Source organism: Coturnix japonica, chromosome 4 (genome assembly GCF_054131305.1).
Source record: "Coturnix japonica strain WE chromosome 4, WE-NBRP24, whole genome shotgun sequence".
NCBI classification, from domain to species: Eukaryota; Metazoa; Chordata; class Aves; order Galliformes; family Phasianidae; genus Coturnix; species Coturnix japonica.
The window spans coordinates 30,899,121-30,917,687 of NC_140666.1; the positions used below are offsets into that span (position 1 = coordinate 30,899,121).

An 18,567-nucleotide genomic window follows, 5' to 3' on the forward strand; every position below is an offset into this window, starting at 1 on the left:
TGGACTAACTAATTACAGTAACTAAATCTCTTGTGTTTTTTGCCTAGTGCTTGAGTAAGGATGCCTTAAGAAGAAAACTATGGATAAATATATTAAAGTGCAAAAAATTGGAGAAGGATCCTTTGGGAAAGCATTTCTTGTTAAAGATAAAGAAAATAGCCAGCAGTATGTTATTAAAGAAATTAATATTTCTAAGGTGAGTGTTATTATTAATTACCAATTACTGTTTTTATATTCCTGTTTTCAAAAATGATTGTTTTCCTTTTGAAGATGTCAAATAAAGAGAGAGAAGAATCAAGGAGAGAAGTTGCTGTACTGGCCAACATGAAACATCCGAATATTGTCCTGTACAGGGAGTCATTTGAAGGTAAGATTAATAAGGTGGAATAAGTTGATAGTGACTGTGTATTGCATGTGGTTTAAATGTCAATGCTTTATCTCTGTAACTGTTTTCCCATCCTTTTATCTCAGATACAAACCTCTGTAAGTTTAAAATTCCCACTTCAGTGTTTTCAAGTCTAAATTTCAAAGGCATTCTGTGGGAGACTTATGTGACTCTACTTGGAGTTTAAAAGTGGTAACTAATTTTCTTTTGAGCAGCATGTCATGCTTATATTCTTCTCAAAATCATGTCTAATCTGCGAGTAGTGCAGATCTTGAGTTTTAGTGACATATTTGAGTTAATATTCATGAAATGTTAAGATTTTCATTGATATGCTGATAACTTGCAATGTGTTTCTGCCTAGTAATTTGTTCAGTGGCAGCTGGGAAAGATTGCCTTGGGGAACAAAACCATGGCTTTTCATCAAATGTTTAGTATGTGTTAAACTCTCATAGTAACAATTGGCATAGGATTTTTGAACAGTTCCCCAGATTCCATGCAAAACATGAGACTGACATAATCATTGCCAGCTGAAAGTTTTATTACCAGTCATCAATCTCTGAAATCACGTTTAAGTCTGCGATGGGAGCTGGTGATTGTCACTTAATATAATTAATACCGTATCCAGGTAAAATCTGCATGAAAGAATTAGGAAGATAGAGGCAATTAACTGAGTTAAATTTGCAGTTCTCTAGTTTTAGCATAGAGTTTCTTTGGGATGTTTGGATAAACAAACAGTTTTGAGAATTTTCTTACTAAATTCATAAGGTGACATCTTTGATTTCATAGGAAATCATAATGGATCATAAATACAAAAATGTGTATTTGTTATTTTCTGCAACCCTTATAATAAAAAAAGACAAACCTTTGCAGTGAAAATTGCGTTAAAGATGGCTAATTTCTTTTTGTTACATTTATTTTGCAGAAAATGGTTGTCTCTACATAGTGATGGATTACTGTGAAGGAGGAGATCTGTTTAAAAAAATAAATGCCCAGAAAGGAGTCTTATTCTCTGAGGATCAGGTAATCAGCAAATTGCTGCCGTAGTATTTTGGTGCATGATCTCTTTTTTGCATTAGTTCTGAGTTATTTTGGCTCAATTAATGGGTATTGTTTCATGGTCTATCCAGGTTTCCAAACAGGTAGTTGTTGCCATTGGCCATGGTGTTGTCTTTTTTGTAGCTTTTAAACCTACAAGAAATTATGGCGTTGGACTTTTGTTCTTTAATATTGATCTCAATTTGTTGTAATTTGTCATTACTTTACTTTATAAATTAATAATATAATTTTACATTGTAAAACAGCATAATCTAGCAGTACAAAAGTTACATAATTCCAAAGTGTTTTTTCAGTACAACAAACTAATATTGTCTTGGAAGTACACCAGCAGATTTCCGTCCTTCCTCATACTTGCTAAGTAGTCATAGAGTAATAGAGAAGATAAAAATGTACAGATTGTTTTCAACTGGGTGAAAATAGATCATGTGGGATTCAGGTTTTTGGTCATGTTTTGTGCTTCCTTGCTTACAGATTATTTCTGTTTTTTTTTCTTGTTCTGTATTTTATTTGCTAGCTTGGACTCAGTTACAAGAAGAATTTCAAATAGGAAAGTAGAAAAAAATGCCTTAGCTTATAAAGTAATTCCATTTACGTATTTGTAAGTTGGGTATGTGAAAGCAGTGTTCACGTGAAAAAATTTCTGCTGCTTGATCCGTTGTGTATTATGATTACAAATTCTCAAAAAATGTGAATGTTACTGCTTTATTTATGCTCTTCTAATTGTATGTTGTTTGCTGCTATTCTCATTGAAATCTAACTTGTGCTATTTTTCTTCTTAAGGTAAAATGCATGAAACATACTTACACTTATTAGAGCAAAAGTATAATCTTTAAGATGCAAGGTCCTTGTTTGGAGCATTTTTTCCAGTCTAATTTGTATTCATTTTGTTTGCTATGCTATATGTAATGATTTCATATATATAGTTTGAGGCTTAACATCTAACTTGGCTAACATACCTTTTTCATTTAAAAATTCGTATTATGGTGTCAGTACTGCTAAGGTATGATATAAATGAAAACAGGTTTGTGGGAAGAGGGTAAAAATCCTATAGGACTGATTTGATAATGTCTTCAGTAATACGACTAAAGAAACTTGTAGATACATCAAGTTGCTGATGTTATGTTTTCTTTCATACGTAGATTTTGGATTGGTTTGTACAAATCTGTTTAGCAGTGAAACACATACATGATAGAAAAATCTTACACCGCGACATAAAGTCACAGGTATGTAGGTAATAGTTCTTGAAAACTGAATTTTCTTCCCAGTTGATTACATCTATATCTTGGTCGTGGAAGTTGGCAAGTGGTTGAAAATAATCTTTTAAGATAAATGCTTTTAGCACTGGAGATGGGTTTTTTCATAAGAATAGTTCAAGTGGTTTAAATGGTATTTTACAAACAGATGAAGACAGCTATTTCAGTGTTACTGGAGTAGACTTGTTCTATCTCCAGAAGTAATTGTATTTTAGAATGTTCAGCAGTGTTTTCTGTAATTATGGTAAAGCAGGACAAGAATAAGTGTGGTGTTTCACAGCTGTTCATGCCAGTCACTTCAGAGTAATTGAACGATAGAAATCATTATTTTTAAAACATGTTGAGAACAAAAAGTGTGCAATTGTATGAATGTTTTGATTAACAGACTTCTTAAAATTTCTATACCAAGAATATATTTTTAACCAAAGATGGAACAATACAGCTGGGAGATTTTGGAATTGCAAGAGTTCTGAACAGGTAATTCCTTTTTAATACTGATTTTTTTTTTTTTTTTTTGAGATAATCTAAATTGCTTTGATTTACGAAAACACAATTTGTGTGCTTCATGTGAGTTAATGTTGATTCTTACTTTTTTCGTAGTACTGTGGAGTTGGCTCGCACTTGCATAGGAACACCATACTATTTATCACCTGAAATATGCCAGAACAGGCCTTACAACAATAAAAGGTATTAATAACTGTTTTTCGTGAGGAGAAGAAAGTGTGAGTCCTTTAGAAATACAAGGCTGTTCTATTCATATGGCGATGATAGTTTATCTCTCACCTAGTAAGTCAGAACCTCACCATGCAGGCAGGACTTTTATAGATGTAGACGTGACTTAGTGCTTTGAATTGTAAATCTAGCTGTCACCTTAATTATGGCTCTGCTCTTGCCTGTGTACGCATTACTACCTTAATTTATGACCGTGAAACTACATTAAGAAAGAAATATGAATGCAGTAATTGGATTACTTTTAAGTGCATGTATGGGTAGGCATCCTTCAGATAGTTTGCTTTAACATTTATCATATTGGTGATTAGGTCCTATATGGTAATGGTATCCCTAATGTAATTTAAGTGTTTGGTATCTGGTTAGTCTTACTCTGCATTAAGATACTGAAATAGATTCATTTTTGTGAGTGCATTACTGTTTGCTAAAAAAGATTAAAATGATAATATTGCCTTGTCTCTTAGTTTCTTTTACATGGAAATTTTGTCCAAGTGTATTCAAAGTAAATTCTGCAGTCCTTTAGTGAGCGTGGGTAATGTAAATCGGTGTCAAACAACCTGTTCGGTTGAATTTAAGAATTGTATCTGCCACATTGAATAGTGGGTTGCTTTTTCTAAATTTCAAAGATCTCAAGTAAATGTCTACATCTAGATAAAATAAGCCTTTATCCAGAGTTTGTCTGGTTACTCTGATCTCAGTGATGCAAATGAAGAAGTATAAAATCTGAAGCCAATACACCCCAACTGTATTTTCAGGTTGGCCTTGGTTTTGGTTGTTAATTTTGGTTGGTTGGTTGGTTGATGAGGTTTGTGCTTGGAGGAGTAGAGGATGTACATTTGAGGGAGGCTGTAGTTTACTCAAAACATCACATTTTATTTTCCTTTTCAAAGGTAAAGCATTTGTTAAAGAAGTTATTTGGCAGTGTTAAACCCACAACAAACTCTAAGTTGTGTTGTTCTTGTTTTAGTGATATCTGGGCCCTTGGCTGTGTTCTCTATGAGATGTGCACGCTTAAACATGCAGTGAGTAGAAACTCGTTGCTTCTTTGAAAGAATTCCTACTGCTCTGCAGATGTATTTCTGTTGATTCAGGGCTTTCATGGTGACTATTTAAAATTACCTTCAGCATTTTAATTTTCTTTTCCAATACTGACAAACATTTACTATGTTTTGATTCATGCCAATCTTTATTGGTTTGGTTTTTTTGCTTTCAGTGAGGTTGAGTTAGCTGAAAAGTTGCTGGGTGTGTTAACAAACAGTGTGCTTTTCGTTCTGAAGGCTTGACGTTTTCATTGTAACTGAGAAGGCCTAAATTTAGGCTGCCAGCTTTTGTGTAGGTGGATTTGTACGTTTCTGTTTGGTACACTCCTAGATTTAGGAAAAAAAACTGGCATGATGGAGTTGTGTTTTGTTTTTTAATATGATTCTTTATCACTTTTCAGTTGGGACAGGAAGAATAAAAACATTTTTGTCAACTTGCTTTATTTAAGAAATAACTATTTTTACTAAAATAAATAAGATTATAACATACCAATTTGAGGGGGGAAAAAAGTTTAGGGCATAAAGATGAAAGCTATCGCAATTTCTTATTACGTAGTCCTTTCAGAGAGAACAGTGTTAACAAAGTTGGTTCTCTGAGGGTTGATAGCAATTTGTTTTCTGTAAGCTGTGTGATACATGCTGTTTTCTTTTAACTGTTCAAAGGAATTGAAGTGGTGTCTTCTGCCTCCTGAGCTCAAGCTAGTCTAAACATTCCTTTGGATTTCACACTGAGTGACTGTGAATGCTTTACATTCTTTCATTTGAAATGTGCTGCTCTAAAAAGAGCAAAAAGTGGAAAGTATTCAGGAGATTAGAGAAGATCAAGCAGATATTGTTATATAATTATAATTAACTGCATATCACTATTCATCTAGATCTGAGGGAAATAAATATTTGCTTGCAATATTTATATGGTATGAAGTAACTGTAGTGTAGTTGTTTATAAACTATTGATGAAAACTGCTGATGACCTTGGAAATTGATTTTGTTATGCCCAAGCACAAGAAAGTGTGAGCTTTTTTTGTGTTTGACCATGTTCTCTTTTATTTCCCCTCACCTTTTATTCAGCTTTACATGTAGGCAAGCAGTAATGTGTAGTAACTGTCTGGTTTTCTTACATGATACAGTTTGAAGCTGGTAACATGAAGAACTTGGTACTGAAGATTATCTCTGGATCCTTTCCTCCTATTTCTATGCATTATTCCTGTGACCTACGTAATCTGCTGTTACAGTTATTTAAAAGGAATCCTAGGGATAGACCATCAGTAAACTCCATATTGGAGAAAAACTTCATAGCCAAACGGGTTGAAAAATTTCTCACACCACAGGTATGGGGCTGGTTTTAATTTTATTTGGTTAAAAGGTCTTAGGACTGTTTTTTATTCCAGTGTCAATATACAGTATGAGAAAGTGGACTAATGGTTTTTCCTAAAGCTTTCGTGCAAACCTTTTCGGTTGAGAGAAGAGAGTTGTTACTATAAACTACAAAAAATAAAAACAAATACAATCTCAACTTACTGAAGTATTTGGTAGTTTCACAAACAAATTTAAATTGACCTTATCTTAAAGAGTATTATTTTGTATGTCTTTGTATACAGGGAGGAATTTTGAGTCAGATGTTCATTTGCTTACATATGTAGTTCTTTCATGAAGTGATGTTGTCTTCAGCATCAAATCTTTATTGTGATTGCTTCAATCCATTTGTTGATGCAATTTGGAATTGCCTGCAAGCTTGTTTTGTGAAATATTGCTAAGTAAATGTGATGTTTGAATTTCTTGCATACATAACATTGAAGAAATTATTCAATATTCTGTTTAGGATCTATTGATATAATTTGACAACTATTCAACCTATTTTAATGTAAATTTAATCAAAAGAGATCAAGAATAATGAGCACTGATGTATGAGGTAAGTAAATACAGGATGAGAAAGGACATGGAGAGAATTAATGCAAAAGAAGACCTCATTAAATATAAAGAATTCTGATGGACTCAAATTCTAACATAAAGAAATTTTGGGGGAAGGCCATATATAATTGGAATTTCTTTCGTATGGAAAATAGGCTTTCAACTACTGGTATTTAACACTAAAGTTCCAGCAAAAGACCAGATTCAGAAATCTTCACAGCAGACTTGTAAAAATAGTAGAAAATCTGTCTTTTAAAAAACTGAAGGCTTGATCAGATTTTACGTCTAGCAGCTAGAATGAAACTTCTGTTTGTGATGATTCAGACATGGTATAGCTGGTAATAGACTGCTACCTGATGTCAGTATTTTCTTGGACTGAGTACAAATATTTGCACACAATTCTGTAAACTGATTCACTGACATATTCAAATTAAAAATCTTAAAAGACAGAGAAGGAAATGACCAGGAAACATCTCTTATTGAATGTGTTGGTAACTGGTGCATACGTGTACTGTTGTCTTCTGCTATCCCTGGTCTGAGCTAAAGAGATCCTCATTGGTTCTGTCATCTGCAAAACATGACAGCTGTTGCTGAAATGCTGCTCTTAAATGCTTGAAAATCAGTCTCCCATGTTTATATAAATTCTTAATAAATTTTCACGGTCACAAGTCTGCTATGTGTGACAGAACAGGTACACCATCATAGACAGCTTTTGGTATTGTTTATTCTAAACCTTCCTCCTTGACCTTGGTTGTATTCTATGCTTTTTATATTGGGATTATCATTTCTGCCCTTTTGTATTTCTTTGCAAAATCCCATGTAGTGTTCTAGACATCTGTTATGCTGCATGGCATCTTTTTACAGGCTGAAGAACTAACTTACTTATTCTTTGTACTAAAGATTTTGTATGCTGTTAATTCTTACTGCTCTTCTTAGAAACTTTTCCATCTCTACATTATTTTTGATTCAGGGATTTGGAACTACAAGTGTTCAAGATGAGGTGTGAGGATAATATATTAATGTTTATTATATTATGCTAACTTGATGTGTGTGACTAAACCCCATGTATGTTATTCCTAGATAGCCTATGTATATGTGTATCTCATATAATCTTCCCATCTCAGAAAGCACAGAAAAGCTAAAATATGAAGAAATCTCTAAAGGACTGTGCTTTGACACAGTCTATCTGAGAGACTGAAATGAGATGTGAGAACTATACAGTAGTTTAGAGCAGACTGTTCATAAAACACATGGTGATGAACACTTAAACTTTATTCTAGTTTCTTAGTTAAGTCATAGTTCAGGTAACGTGCAACCTGAAAACCAGACTAAGTAGTTAATTAAAATAATTTTATTAATGTTTTTATTTTGAATTAATGATTCATTTTGCTTGGAGAAGAGTAGGCTCTGGAGAGACCTGATAGCAGCCTTTTGATATTTAAGAGGACACTATAAGAAGGAAGAGGACAGACTCTTTATCGGGATATGTTGGGATAAATCAAGGGTAAACGTTGTTAAACTAAAAGAGGGGAGATTTAGACTGGACAAGGAAGAGATTTTTTTACAACACAAGTGGTGAGGCACTGGCACAGGTTGCCCAGAGCGGTGGTAGAAGCCCCATCCCTGGAGACCTTCAAGGTCAGGCTGGACCAGATTCTGAGCACCTGATGTAGCTGTAGGTATCCCTGTTTATTGCAGGGAGGATTGGACCAGGTGGTGTTTAAGGGTCTCTTCCATCTCAAATGATTCAATTAAACTGTCAGAAGTGTTTGAAAGCAATGAATCCAGCTTCATTCCAATGCTAGTGGTGCAACACTGAATACGTGCTTTAGTGTTGAACTTAGTGTTCACTTAGGGTTTTAGTAAATATTACTAGTTAGAAATTTAACTGAAAGAGGTATACAGACTTTGCTGAAAATGAGTTCTTCCTAGCTTTGAACATAAATATTTTTGGCTAACACTTGAACTCTTTTTATAGCTTATTGCAGAGGAATTCAGTCACAAAACATTTCACAAGTTTGGACCGCATGCTGCACCAGGTAAGTGAATGTTGAAATGCTTTAGCTTAAGAATCTGGCAAGATAATTCCCGACTTTGTTCTTGTGTTGGTTTGTTCTTATAATTGATTCTAGAATTTTTAGAGAGGGAAATGAGACAGGGGCAGTTTGGTATGCTTGGTTTTTGGTTTTTGGTTTTTTTTCAGTGGGGATCTGGATGCTTATTGAGAGTATCCATGGTAATGCAGTCCTTGGCTTAGTGACATTTTAGGTTTACTTTTTTCCTCTTGCACTATGTTGCACTTCTAAAATGATGATAGTGGAAACTGCAAATAATAGAAACAAATCATATATTGTTATTGTACTTTTTTTTTGCCTTATTACTGACACCTGGGTAACGAGAAATCCCATTCCTTATAACAAGTGAGAGGCTTTGGGATTTTGTTGCAGACTCCAAGATTGCGCTCTGACTTCAGCCCAGAGCTAGAGAATTTTTGCCATTGGTGGCATATTAGATTGGTGTTACTTTCTCACGATGGTCTTATCATCGTTTTCCTGCAACAGTTAGTTTACGCTTTTTTTTTAATTAGATTTCTTTTATTATTTTTCTTTCTTGAAATTAATTGATAGTATATTGCACATATTTCATTGCTGTTCCACTAGTTCTGTAGTTACGAGAGCCTAACACAATCAAATTCACCAGTTGGCTTATTTTCAGGAACTTCCCAAGAGAAAGAGGCCACTGAAACTGCAGTTGTTTTAAAACTCATCTTGTGCTGACCTGAGTTTTGCAGGTTGCAGTCCAGTGCCTCTTGATTGTGTTGGGAAAACTGTTCCCTGTGTTCACAGCAACTGGGTAAAAAAAAATGTAGCAGCCTGAGTAAGCTTCAATTCTCCAGTGTAAAATGAAGTGGTGAAAGTGAAAAGCTCAGGGATTGTTTTCTGCTGTTTGTTATTAAACATGATAATTAGAAGAGCTGTTTTGGATTGCTGGATGTATTATATTCATACAACCAGCTCATGTGAATGAAATGTTAGCAGTTCATCTGTTCTCCTCTGACTCTGCTGTTCCAGTACATAGGGAAAGGGATATACACTGTACTGACTGGCCTGGATATAGCTGTAAAACAGTCTCTTCTTATTAAGCTAAAAGACCAGCTCAAGGACAAATCTCGGCTTCAGTTGCACCAGCTCAGAAAATTACCAAACCTGCTGCAAAATATGGAGTGCCTTTAGCGATGAAGAAGTGTTATGACGCATCCAAAAAGCTTCATGAGAAAAAGTCATTGATTAAACTTAGGCAGGTAACTAAGTTACTTGAATTGAACTGTTTCACTAATGCTGTATTTACATGGTATGAAAACATTATACGTTCCTTTTCAGAAAGTCATTTATATGAGCAAAACATCTAGAGAGCAAATAGTATTGTAAGTGCTTGTCTTGCTCTGTTACTGGTTATTGTTTGAATATGATTTTTGGAGGCTGCTACTGTAGACTTGCTTTCTGATTCCACTGGTGAGTTAGGCATGCTTTACATACATGGTAAGCTTCTCGGATGTTGACCACCCTTAGAAATAGTGGAAATCAGTCAGATAGACCAACATATTTGAAACAGAATAAGAGTCTTTGCATATATCTTCAGTGTTCAAAACCATTCTCCAATTTTCAGACCTAAATGGACTTGTTAGTAACTTTCTAAAGCATTGTCAACCAGAAAAATGGTGTAACCAGAAAAAGAGTTTACCAGGCTTAATTCCATGAGCTAATGAGAAATGGGTCTTCATACAGTTCTACTGACCTTTTTTTTCCCCCCAGTCATCATTCTCCACATTCCCTGATATGTAAAGCTGTTTATGTGTTTTCTTTAATTACTGAATGGCTGGGAGATATTTCATGATACAACTAGTTCTGCACCTTCCAAGCAGCTAGTAACCAAGAAGCTCCCACATCAGCATGTTCTACTCTCAGCATGCGAAATAATTCGAATTGTCTGCTGAACAAGTGATTTGCCTGTTTGTTTCATTCTCTTGGCATTTTGGGAAACATAGCGCTGAGATTACTATCTGTGAAATTTGGTGTCATAATTGATAGATGGACAGAAAATGAGACCTGAGATAGTGTTCCTCCAGTAAACTCTGAATCTTTTGAACTTGTACCAGTGATCCCCACAGGCTTCATTTGTTTATCATGTCCAGCTGTAAAAAGAGAGCGAGAGTAAGCAAACACAAAAACTTGTGTGTCCTTATGAGATCATGATGCTTTTTCGCATTTAAGGCTTGATTATACAATCATATGCTGTTCTGCCGCTGTTTATAATTGATTTCACCAACCAGCGCTGAAGCAAATTGTACAGAGACTGAAAGCCCTTGTTATGGCAGGGTGAAGGCTGAGGAAAAAATCTTGCACTGCACTGCTGCAACTTTAAGATAATCCTTTGTGTGGAATGTACGTACTAGCAAGGGGTAAGATATAAGTTATAATGGCTGCAGCATAATTACAAGTTTTATCCTCCTTGCTGTTGTTCCAGGCTAGTTATGCAGGTCACGTGTGGTTTTCTAATGGAACATTCAACTTCATTGCTTATTTAGTGTTGTGATATGAATGCACTGTAGTTAAATTGCGTAGAAGCCTTTTAGAGACTTAAGTCAGTTTTTTAGAGATTTTTGAAAAGTACTAATCTGATAGAAATTTTGATTGTCAAAAAAAAAAAAAAAATCTGATGAAATCTTATTGAGTTAGGGGGGAAAAAAAGGCTTATTATGTATAACTCCTTTTTAACCAGATGTTCAGTAGTGGCCTTATTCCCATCTTCCGTGGGTAACAAGACAAAGCCTAAGGATAACGTAATAAATTTGTTGTCCAAATAAGAGGCGATCTTAATATCTAAAGACCATGAAAGACCATTAAAAGATTATAACGTGCAGTGATGCTGCCACAGAAGAAAAACTGAGATGAAATAGATCTTAAATTACTATCTTCAGCCTTCGAGATGGAGCTCTTAGCATTAGGTGAACAAGTATGGTGGCATTTACAGCCTCCCAACTGATGAACCCAATTTTGCACATACCAAGATGTGGGTTTAAGATTTTCCTATTTTTTTCTCTTGTTCTAGCATTGTGCTATCTAATTTTAAGTTTCACCTTTTATCTAGGCCTTTCCAGCTCCAAAGAAGAAAACAATTCCAGGAGAAGAAAGGAGGAAAATGTTTGAGGTATCATGAAACTTCATGCTAATTCTTAATCTAAGCAAAAGCTAAGTCCAAAGCAAGAATGGCAGAATAAAACTTTCGAACCTTTCCTCCTTATCTTTTTTTCCAGTCATTATCTAGCAATGATTTTTATCTTCATGGATGTAACCAGCAAGTGGAAAACTAACCAGTCTTGACAGATGCTTCGCAGAACAATGGCTGAGCAATAAATACCAAATTATATGCTTATTTTTCAGGAACCTTCAAAAAAGAAAAGGTTAGAATTGCCTGAAAAAGAAAAACGCCAGAGAGATCAGGTAGACAAGATGCTTGGAACGCCCTTTTTCGTTTTTTTGTTTTTTGAACACCCATAGTAATTCTAGTGACATGTGCTGTGTTGCCTAGGAGATGGCAGTAATTCAGTTTCCCAGTTACTAAATATGTTACTTAATCCTTATGCGTTACAGATCAGTTTACTGAAGGCAGAGGAAATAAGAAGATTGGAAAAAGAAAGGGTAAAATATGTTTAAAATGTGCTAACAGCGAATCTTAATTTTTTACTTAAAGCGATTCCTTGATTTATGTTTTCCTTTGTTGTTTTTTTCCTTCAGATGGAACGAATAAACAGAGCCAGGGAACAAGGATGGAAGAATGTGCTTGGTTCAGGTGGAAGTGGTGATGTTAAGGTTGGCAGCAGTTGCAGAAATGTGACGTGGTGTGCTCCTCCCACCTTTGCTTATCTGGCATGATCTTTTCAGAAAGAACTGCTTTTGGATTCAACTCTTGAAGTTGCTTTCTATTAATCTAGTGATGATTTAAGAGAGACAGTATAGCAGACTTAATTTCCTGTCTTTTTGGAGTTCACGTGCAGTTTCCATTTTTAATACCTAATAATTTCTGAATCTCCTCTCTTTCTGCTGTAATGGTTTTCATGCATCACTTTATTTTTTTACACTTTTGCTTTTGCTTCTTTTCCTAAATAGATGCATGAATAGCTTCTTCCATATTCAAGTTTGTTCTTGAATTTTTTTGTTGAAATATCTTTCCAGGTTCACATATTATAATGAATATTTTCTCCAGTATTGAAAACATGTTTTAAGCTTTTGTTTCTAGTTAACAACGTAATTGGCAGTTCCAGTATCTGTGTTATGTTGTCTATGATGGGTGAGAAAATTTGAGAAAGCATATCTTTTTCTTAAAGCTGTAAACCTCTTTGATGTTCAGGTTTATAGAATTGGGTTACATCATTCCATGTTGTTTTTGTGACAGTTTCTTTATCTGTGCATCTCTTGCTTCCATGGAAACATAACTGTTCTGGGAAGTAGTATGATGAAGGTGTTTGAAGATAAAACTCTTGGTCTCTGCTTTCATGGGACAAGAGACAGTGAAAAAATTCAGTACTGCAGTGATATAAATCTTTCTGACAAAATGAAGTGGGTTTAAATGCAGCTATTTGTTATGGTGCTAGCGAATCCTGCAAAAAATATTTGGCCTAAATGTGTTTAGCACAGTTTTTATAAACAAACTCTGTCTGAACAGTCAAAATGAGAAGAGAGAGGTTTTGTATGAAAAAATAGTAAAGAAATGGAAGTACATGACCAGGCTTCAGTAGCTGCTTGTCCTAACTATGCTTTAACATAGACATCCCATTTCGCTTAAACATAAAAGCAAACATAAAAGTATCATTTTGAACTCTACTAGACTCTGGTTTAATGAGAAACTGGAAAAAGTTTTTTGGTTTCCACACTGTTTCTGTCAAAATGATGATAACAGTCATCCCTGCAAACCTCCATTACAACATGGCTTATAAGCTTCATATTTATGTTGGAGCTTTGTATATACCTGAAAATGGCCATTGCTTAGATTTGATTGGAGAGTTTTGTTGCAATGGCTTTAGACATTGAAAATATAAAGCATTTTATTGTAGCTGAATTGGCATCACTTCCAGTGTTCTCAGTCATGTTGGGAAATTGAGGTTTAGTGGCTGCATACATTTTCACAAAGTGCTACTGTAAAATATCAGAGCAAACAGGCTTTAAAATTGTTTGAAATGTTTTCTTTAGCTTGGTTAGTTATATGCAGATCTTACACAGGCCACTAAGTTACCATCACTCAAGGTTTTCATTTACTTTTAGAGTAGATTTGATTTAATTGTCTTCTTTCTTTCTCCTGCATATAAACAGTGCAGCCAGTGTCTCCCTGATTATGCTGTTAGTTTAGACTATCAGTGTTCAAGCATTCTGGGGCCGCAAGCCACACAGTCCCTGATGAAGGCATAACAAGGTCATTCTCTGCGTTATTTTCTCCTCCCATCTTTTTTGGAGTGATTGCTGGCACCTGTTTCTGAAGGAAAGTAGGGAAAGAGATGTCAAGGACTTGGCTTTGGATTCTAGCAGGGTCTGTAACTGTTCTGCAGATGGTTGATGAGCACCTGCTTCTTAGTGTTTGCCTGGAGATTGGTCATAATATTTCCTCATATGTTTTCAAAAGGACCACCCATAGAAATTATAGGTGAAACCCTGAACAACATCAAAGGCAAAGCTTTGTGTTCTGTTTGTAGAATTGGCTGTCTTTTGTAACAAATTATTTTTACATAGAGGAATAGCATACCAGCATACTTGCTTGAATGCCTGGAGTAGTCTGTTGGTATTTTATGATATGGGCTACAGGGAACTACTGATGTGCTTTGAGTAACTGAAACTTGGAGTGTGAGCAAAATTCCACTGTCAAATACAGGATGATGCAGATCTGCTAGGTGGACCATCCTAAAACTGTCACATCTGTGCTGTGAAATAATTTGGAACATTTATCCTATTGCACATGCCATGGCTTCACTACCTTGGGCTGTGTAGTTGACCACTTACCCTGGTGTATGAGCTTTACTAGGGGAGCATCTCAATTCTGGTGATGCAACAAAGTTATAGATTACTGAAAACGAGGAGTCTCAGATAAATCTGCTATTACTATCATCCAGCAACCTTAGATGAATGCTTAACCATTTCTGGTGTTAGTAAAAAATGGATGTTTGGATAGCGATCGTTCATTAATACTTCAGCTAGTACTCTGTCACTTCTAACTTCTTGTGCTGAAACTGATTTTCTTCCTGTTTTGAACACCTGCTATTTCCAGTTATACTTCAACAGGTTCTCCACTGACAGCTTGCAAAATATGTAGTAGATGTCTCATGTATAATTGTTTAGAGAGAGAGAATACTGTGTTATTTTGGAGTACTAGCTGAAAAGTAAGTTTTTAATTTATCAGTCTTGTGGTATATTAAAATAGGTGAATGCCAAAATTAGATTGGGACCAGTTCAGAATTGTTGCAAAGCACGTTAATGCTTTTATTCTACTTGAGAGATGAAAATTGAAAGGGCTTGTTAAAAGCAGTATTTGAGATTTTCAGCTTACCTCTTCTGATTTTCAGGCACCATATTATAGCGGTGGAGGAGGTGCTGGTCATTTTCCTGCCTCTTTCAGAGGACAGTATGAGCACTATCTTGCTATTTTTGACCAGATGCAAAAGGAAACCTTCAAAGTAACTAAAGAGAGGCAAGCCAAATGGAGGGCAGAAGTACAAGGCCAAGAAGCTGTTGAGAGGTATGACTACCTTCCATGTGAAGTTGTATATGGTCTGCTTCAGATGAAAGTAATGAAAGTTGCTGTACGTATTTATCTACAGAGGAATTCCACCTGGAATACGTCCAGGAGTTCCTAAGGGGCCTGCAGGTCATCACCATTTACCTGATGCTGATGCAATTAGGAAAAAAGTGAAAAGGTTGAAGGAGGTGTCTAAACAAGCCAGTGCAAACAGGTTGGACTAAAATAATCCATAAATCTGTCCCTACATGTTAGAATTTTGTTCTATCTTGTTCCATTTAGTAGTTGGACGTGTCTGAGAATCATCTTTATCCATTGGTAGTGTGCTGTCTGTTTGTGTGTTGATCCCTCACAGACCACAGTACTTTCAGAACCAATGGAAACCTTGGCTTTCCCAGTAGGGGAAAAAATAATGGATTACCAGCAACCTAAGCTAGATTTAAGCTAAGAGGACTGGCTTAATGCAGTTATAGTCTATGTAGAACTGCCTTCTCTGCTTTTTTCTAGTTCTGATTTCTGTGTTACATGCCAAGACGCTTCCTTGTCCTGTCATCTCATCCTGACTGCCTTTTCTCCATCTAAGCATTTTTATTTATTATTTTTTTTTAAGAATAGAAGAGTATCTAGAAAGCTCTCAGCACTTTTAGCTTCTGTGTATTGATCAGTGTATTTTTTCTGGATGACTGAAATGTGTCATTTCAGTCTCCTCTGATTATTCTCAGTCTTTTGCACACAGTGCTACAATCTCCAAATCTTGCCTGGTTAGGAAATCATAGCATAGGTTATAGTATTGCTTGCCTCACACATCTGATGGTATTAAATGGTACTTTGCTTGACCTAGCCAAGATTGTTTTAAATCTGTTCAGATTTGAGATGAACCATTGTGAATTAAGAAGAGCACGGAGATCCTGAGGAGAAATTGATTCGGTATTTCTTGAATCCATGAACTCAGAAGCACTCAATGAGCTTACTATGCAAGAGTTTCGAAACAGATAATTTTTCTTTTTCTAATCATAATCTGGACTACTATATAGCTATATAGCTATTACTGCGGTCCTGCTTGTCACATTACAGCGTTACACAGACATCATGGAAGTTTTGTGTTTTAAACTGTATATTTTAAAAGTTGAAAAATCTTCAAATTACAGTATCTCTGATTATGCTGCCCCAACTAAAGTGAAGTGTTCTCAACTTCAGTAGTCTTTAAAAATTGGGCAGTAGGGCTGACCAGGAGAAATTTTTTTGAAGCATTTTAATAAGGTTACTTATTAAAGGTTACTCAGCCTTAGATTAGGAAAATCATTATTGAAAAAAATTGTTTAAATTGAAGAGTGTTGGGTTTGGGCTGTTTTGTTTTTTTTGTTGTTGTTGATTTTTTTGCTCAGGGGGCACTTATTCAAAACTGTGGGCTAAACTTTGTGATATTGATTGGCTTTGTTTGTCAGTTGAGTTCATGTGTAATGAACAGCTACAGTTAAAATCATGTAGTGAGTCAAATAGATTTATAAAGAAGTTATCAAGTGGTTCTTTCTTTACCAGTAACACAGCTAACGGCTTTGCATTTCCAGAACAACTACAGCACTTGTTCTATCAAAGTAGTTTTCTTTCTCTTCTTGAATTATGGCATATGGAAATATCATTTTATTTCCTCATTTGTAGCTGGGTAGCACAGTGGAGAAAATAAGATTCAGAGGTGTTTTATGAGTGTGCTAAGTTATTTATGAATTGCTGACAGTAGCTCCCGTATGGCAAAATGTTCTTTCTTTAACTGTTTCGCCTTATGGGTTATTGCTGTCTGCTTTTCCTGCTATCTTCCTGCCTTTTGTTAAACTGCTAGTACAACTCTACAGTCAGACGAGACTGGGGGAGCCTTGGGAAGGGAACTGTCTCATCATTCTATGGTTTGTTAGCATTTCTAACACTGTCCATGAACTTTTTTTGTTTTTTGTTTTTTTTTTTAAACTTGTTTTCCTTAGAGAGCTCCCTCATCAGTCTGTTTTTAACCAGTTTTTTTAGAAAGTTTCCTCTAGCACGTGATCATATGTGCGCTAGTAGACTTGCCACATACTCAGTTACATGTGAATGCATCCTTCTTGTCTGTCCAAACAGAAAATATCTGTTGTGGTTAATTTTGTGGCAGGAAAACTCCTTCAGAGTCACTTGAAAAATAACAAAAATCTCCATGAATCCACCAAAATGCTATTGGAATGCCACCATTGAGACAGTTATCTGTGTGGTAGAAGCTCTTGCTCCAAGCCTAGATCAGACTTGCCAGGCTGTTGGATATCTTACTGAATGGCTTATGGAGACTTCTTGCCCGTCTCCGAAGGAAAATCTCAAAGGAATGTGTTTGTCTTCTTATTTTTTTTTCAAAATGTGATTACTAATGGGACAAGCTGAGAAATTGTCAGAAATAACCACTAAAATTATGGTTCAACATTCATTTTTTTTTGATGAACAGAATGTGCAAGAGAGCAACACTGTTTGGGAGGAGAGTTTAATTGTACTTTTTATGTTGTTGAGTGTGTTTTTCTCTGTATTGTTAAGTCGGACTTGAGCATTTTGGCTGATAAAAGGCATTTTTCTGAAGATATATTACTTATGAAGGTAAATTTCTTATTTGTTTCTCAGTTAGGATAAATGCACTGGTAATATGAATACTGTATTTCAGAAGCTTAGAGCTTGATATGTGTTGCAATTATTCAGGCAGAAAGGATGGTTACCTGCAGAAAGAGCAAAGCAAGTTGAAGAATTCTGGCAACGGAAGAGGGAAGCCATGCAAAACAAAGCTCGTGCTGAGGGACACATGGTATGAAAAATGCAGTCTTTGTGTATTATTGTTTCGGAATGCTTTATGAATCTTAAATTAGTGGTATAGCCATGAAATACTGGCTAAATAGCTTTCTTGTGCGTGTCTAACTTGATATTGTGAACTTTAGAACAGTGTTTTGCATTTTCTGTTGGTCACAGCTGTAAAGTTTTGGTTGAACGTACATATAAACTAAACTATAGTAGAGTTTTCCTAAAGACTTGCTTTTTATTAAGATACTTTAGCTTTGATGCAGAAATATCCTTAGGTTAGTATATTTGTTTTAAAAGCATGAGTCTTCTGTTTTAAAAATGTATCTCTGTTTTAAAGTCTCTGAGACCAGCAAACCACTTTCATAGAAATAATGTTTGTTTAGTCTGCCTCTTCGTAGATGAGTCAGTAGTGGTACCTACTTCTATTTTGTTTTTAACTTTCTTAGCATTAATATAGTTGTATACGATACACAGTGTTATTTCTCTACTGTATTCAGCTGAGCCCAAATGCTTTACACTCAATGGACAGCTGCAATAAAATGGGGAGTCTCCAACTCTGAGCCATGGCTCCATATAAATGTATCAGTTACCACTAAAGGCAGAAGCTCTCAGC

The 18,567-nt window shown here is 35.4% G+C and overlaps 1 protein-coding gene across 49 annotated transcripts in view; it reads left to right on the forward strand.

Annotated features, from left to right (window-relative positions):
• NEK1 (NIMA related kinase 1) overlaps nt 1–18,567 on the forward strand; it is a 35,155-nt gene that overhangs the window by 2,735 nt on the left and 13,853 nt on the right. For 11 of the 49 annotated variants that reach the window (XM_085544842.1, XM_085544840.1, XM_085544839.1 and 8 more), the window contains exons 3-19: nt 48–196; nt 271–367; nt 1,308–1,405; nt 2,581–2,664; nt 3,104–3,171; nt 3,295–3,381; nt 4,391–4,445; nt 5,591–5,791; nt 8,350–8,410; nt 9,515–9,672; nt 11,520–11,579; nt 11,813–11,872; nt 12,023–12,070; nt 12,167–12,241; nt 14,980–15,152; nt 15,235–15,366; nt 17,859–17,961. In XM_085544842.1, coding sequence (XP_085400968.1) covers nt 80–196; nt 271–367; nt 1,308–1,405; nt 2,581–2,664; nt 3,104–3,171; nt 3,295–3,381; nt 4,391–4,445; nt 5,591–5,791; nt 8,350–8,410; nt 9,515–9,672; nt 11,520–11,579; nt 11,813–11,872; nt 12,023–12,070; nt 12,167–12,241; nt 14,980–15,152; nt 15,235–15,366; nt 17,859–17,961 — 1,677 coding nt within the window. In that variant the 5' untranslated portion in view covers nt 48–79. Of the gene's footprint in view, nt 1–47; nt 197–270; nt 368–1,307; nt 1,406–2,580; nt 2,665–3,079; nt 3,172–3,294; nt 3,382–4,390; nt 4,446–5,590; nt 5,792–8,349; nt 8,411–9,514; nt 9,673–11,519; nt 11,580–11,812; nt 11,873–12,022; nt 12,071–12,166; nt 12,242–14,979; nt 15,153–15,234; nt 15,367–17,858; nt 17,962–18,567 lie in introns of all 49 variants that reach the window. The other 38 variants (XM_085544854.1, XM_085544861.1, XM_085544853.1 and 35 more) reach the window with 15 other exon arrangements.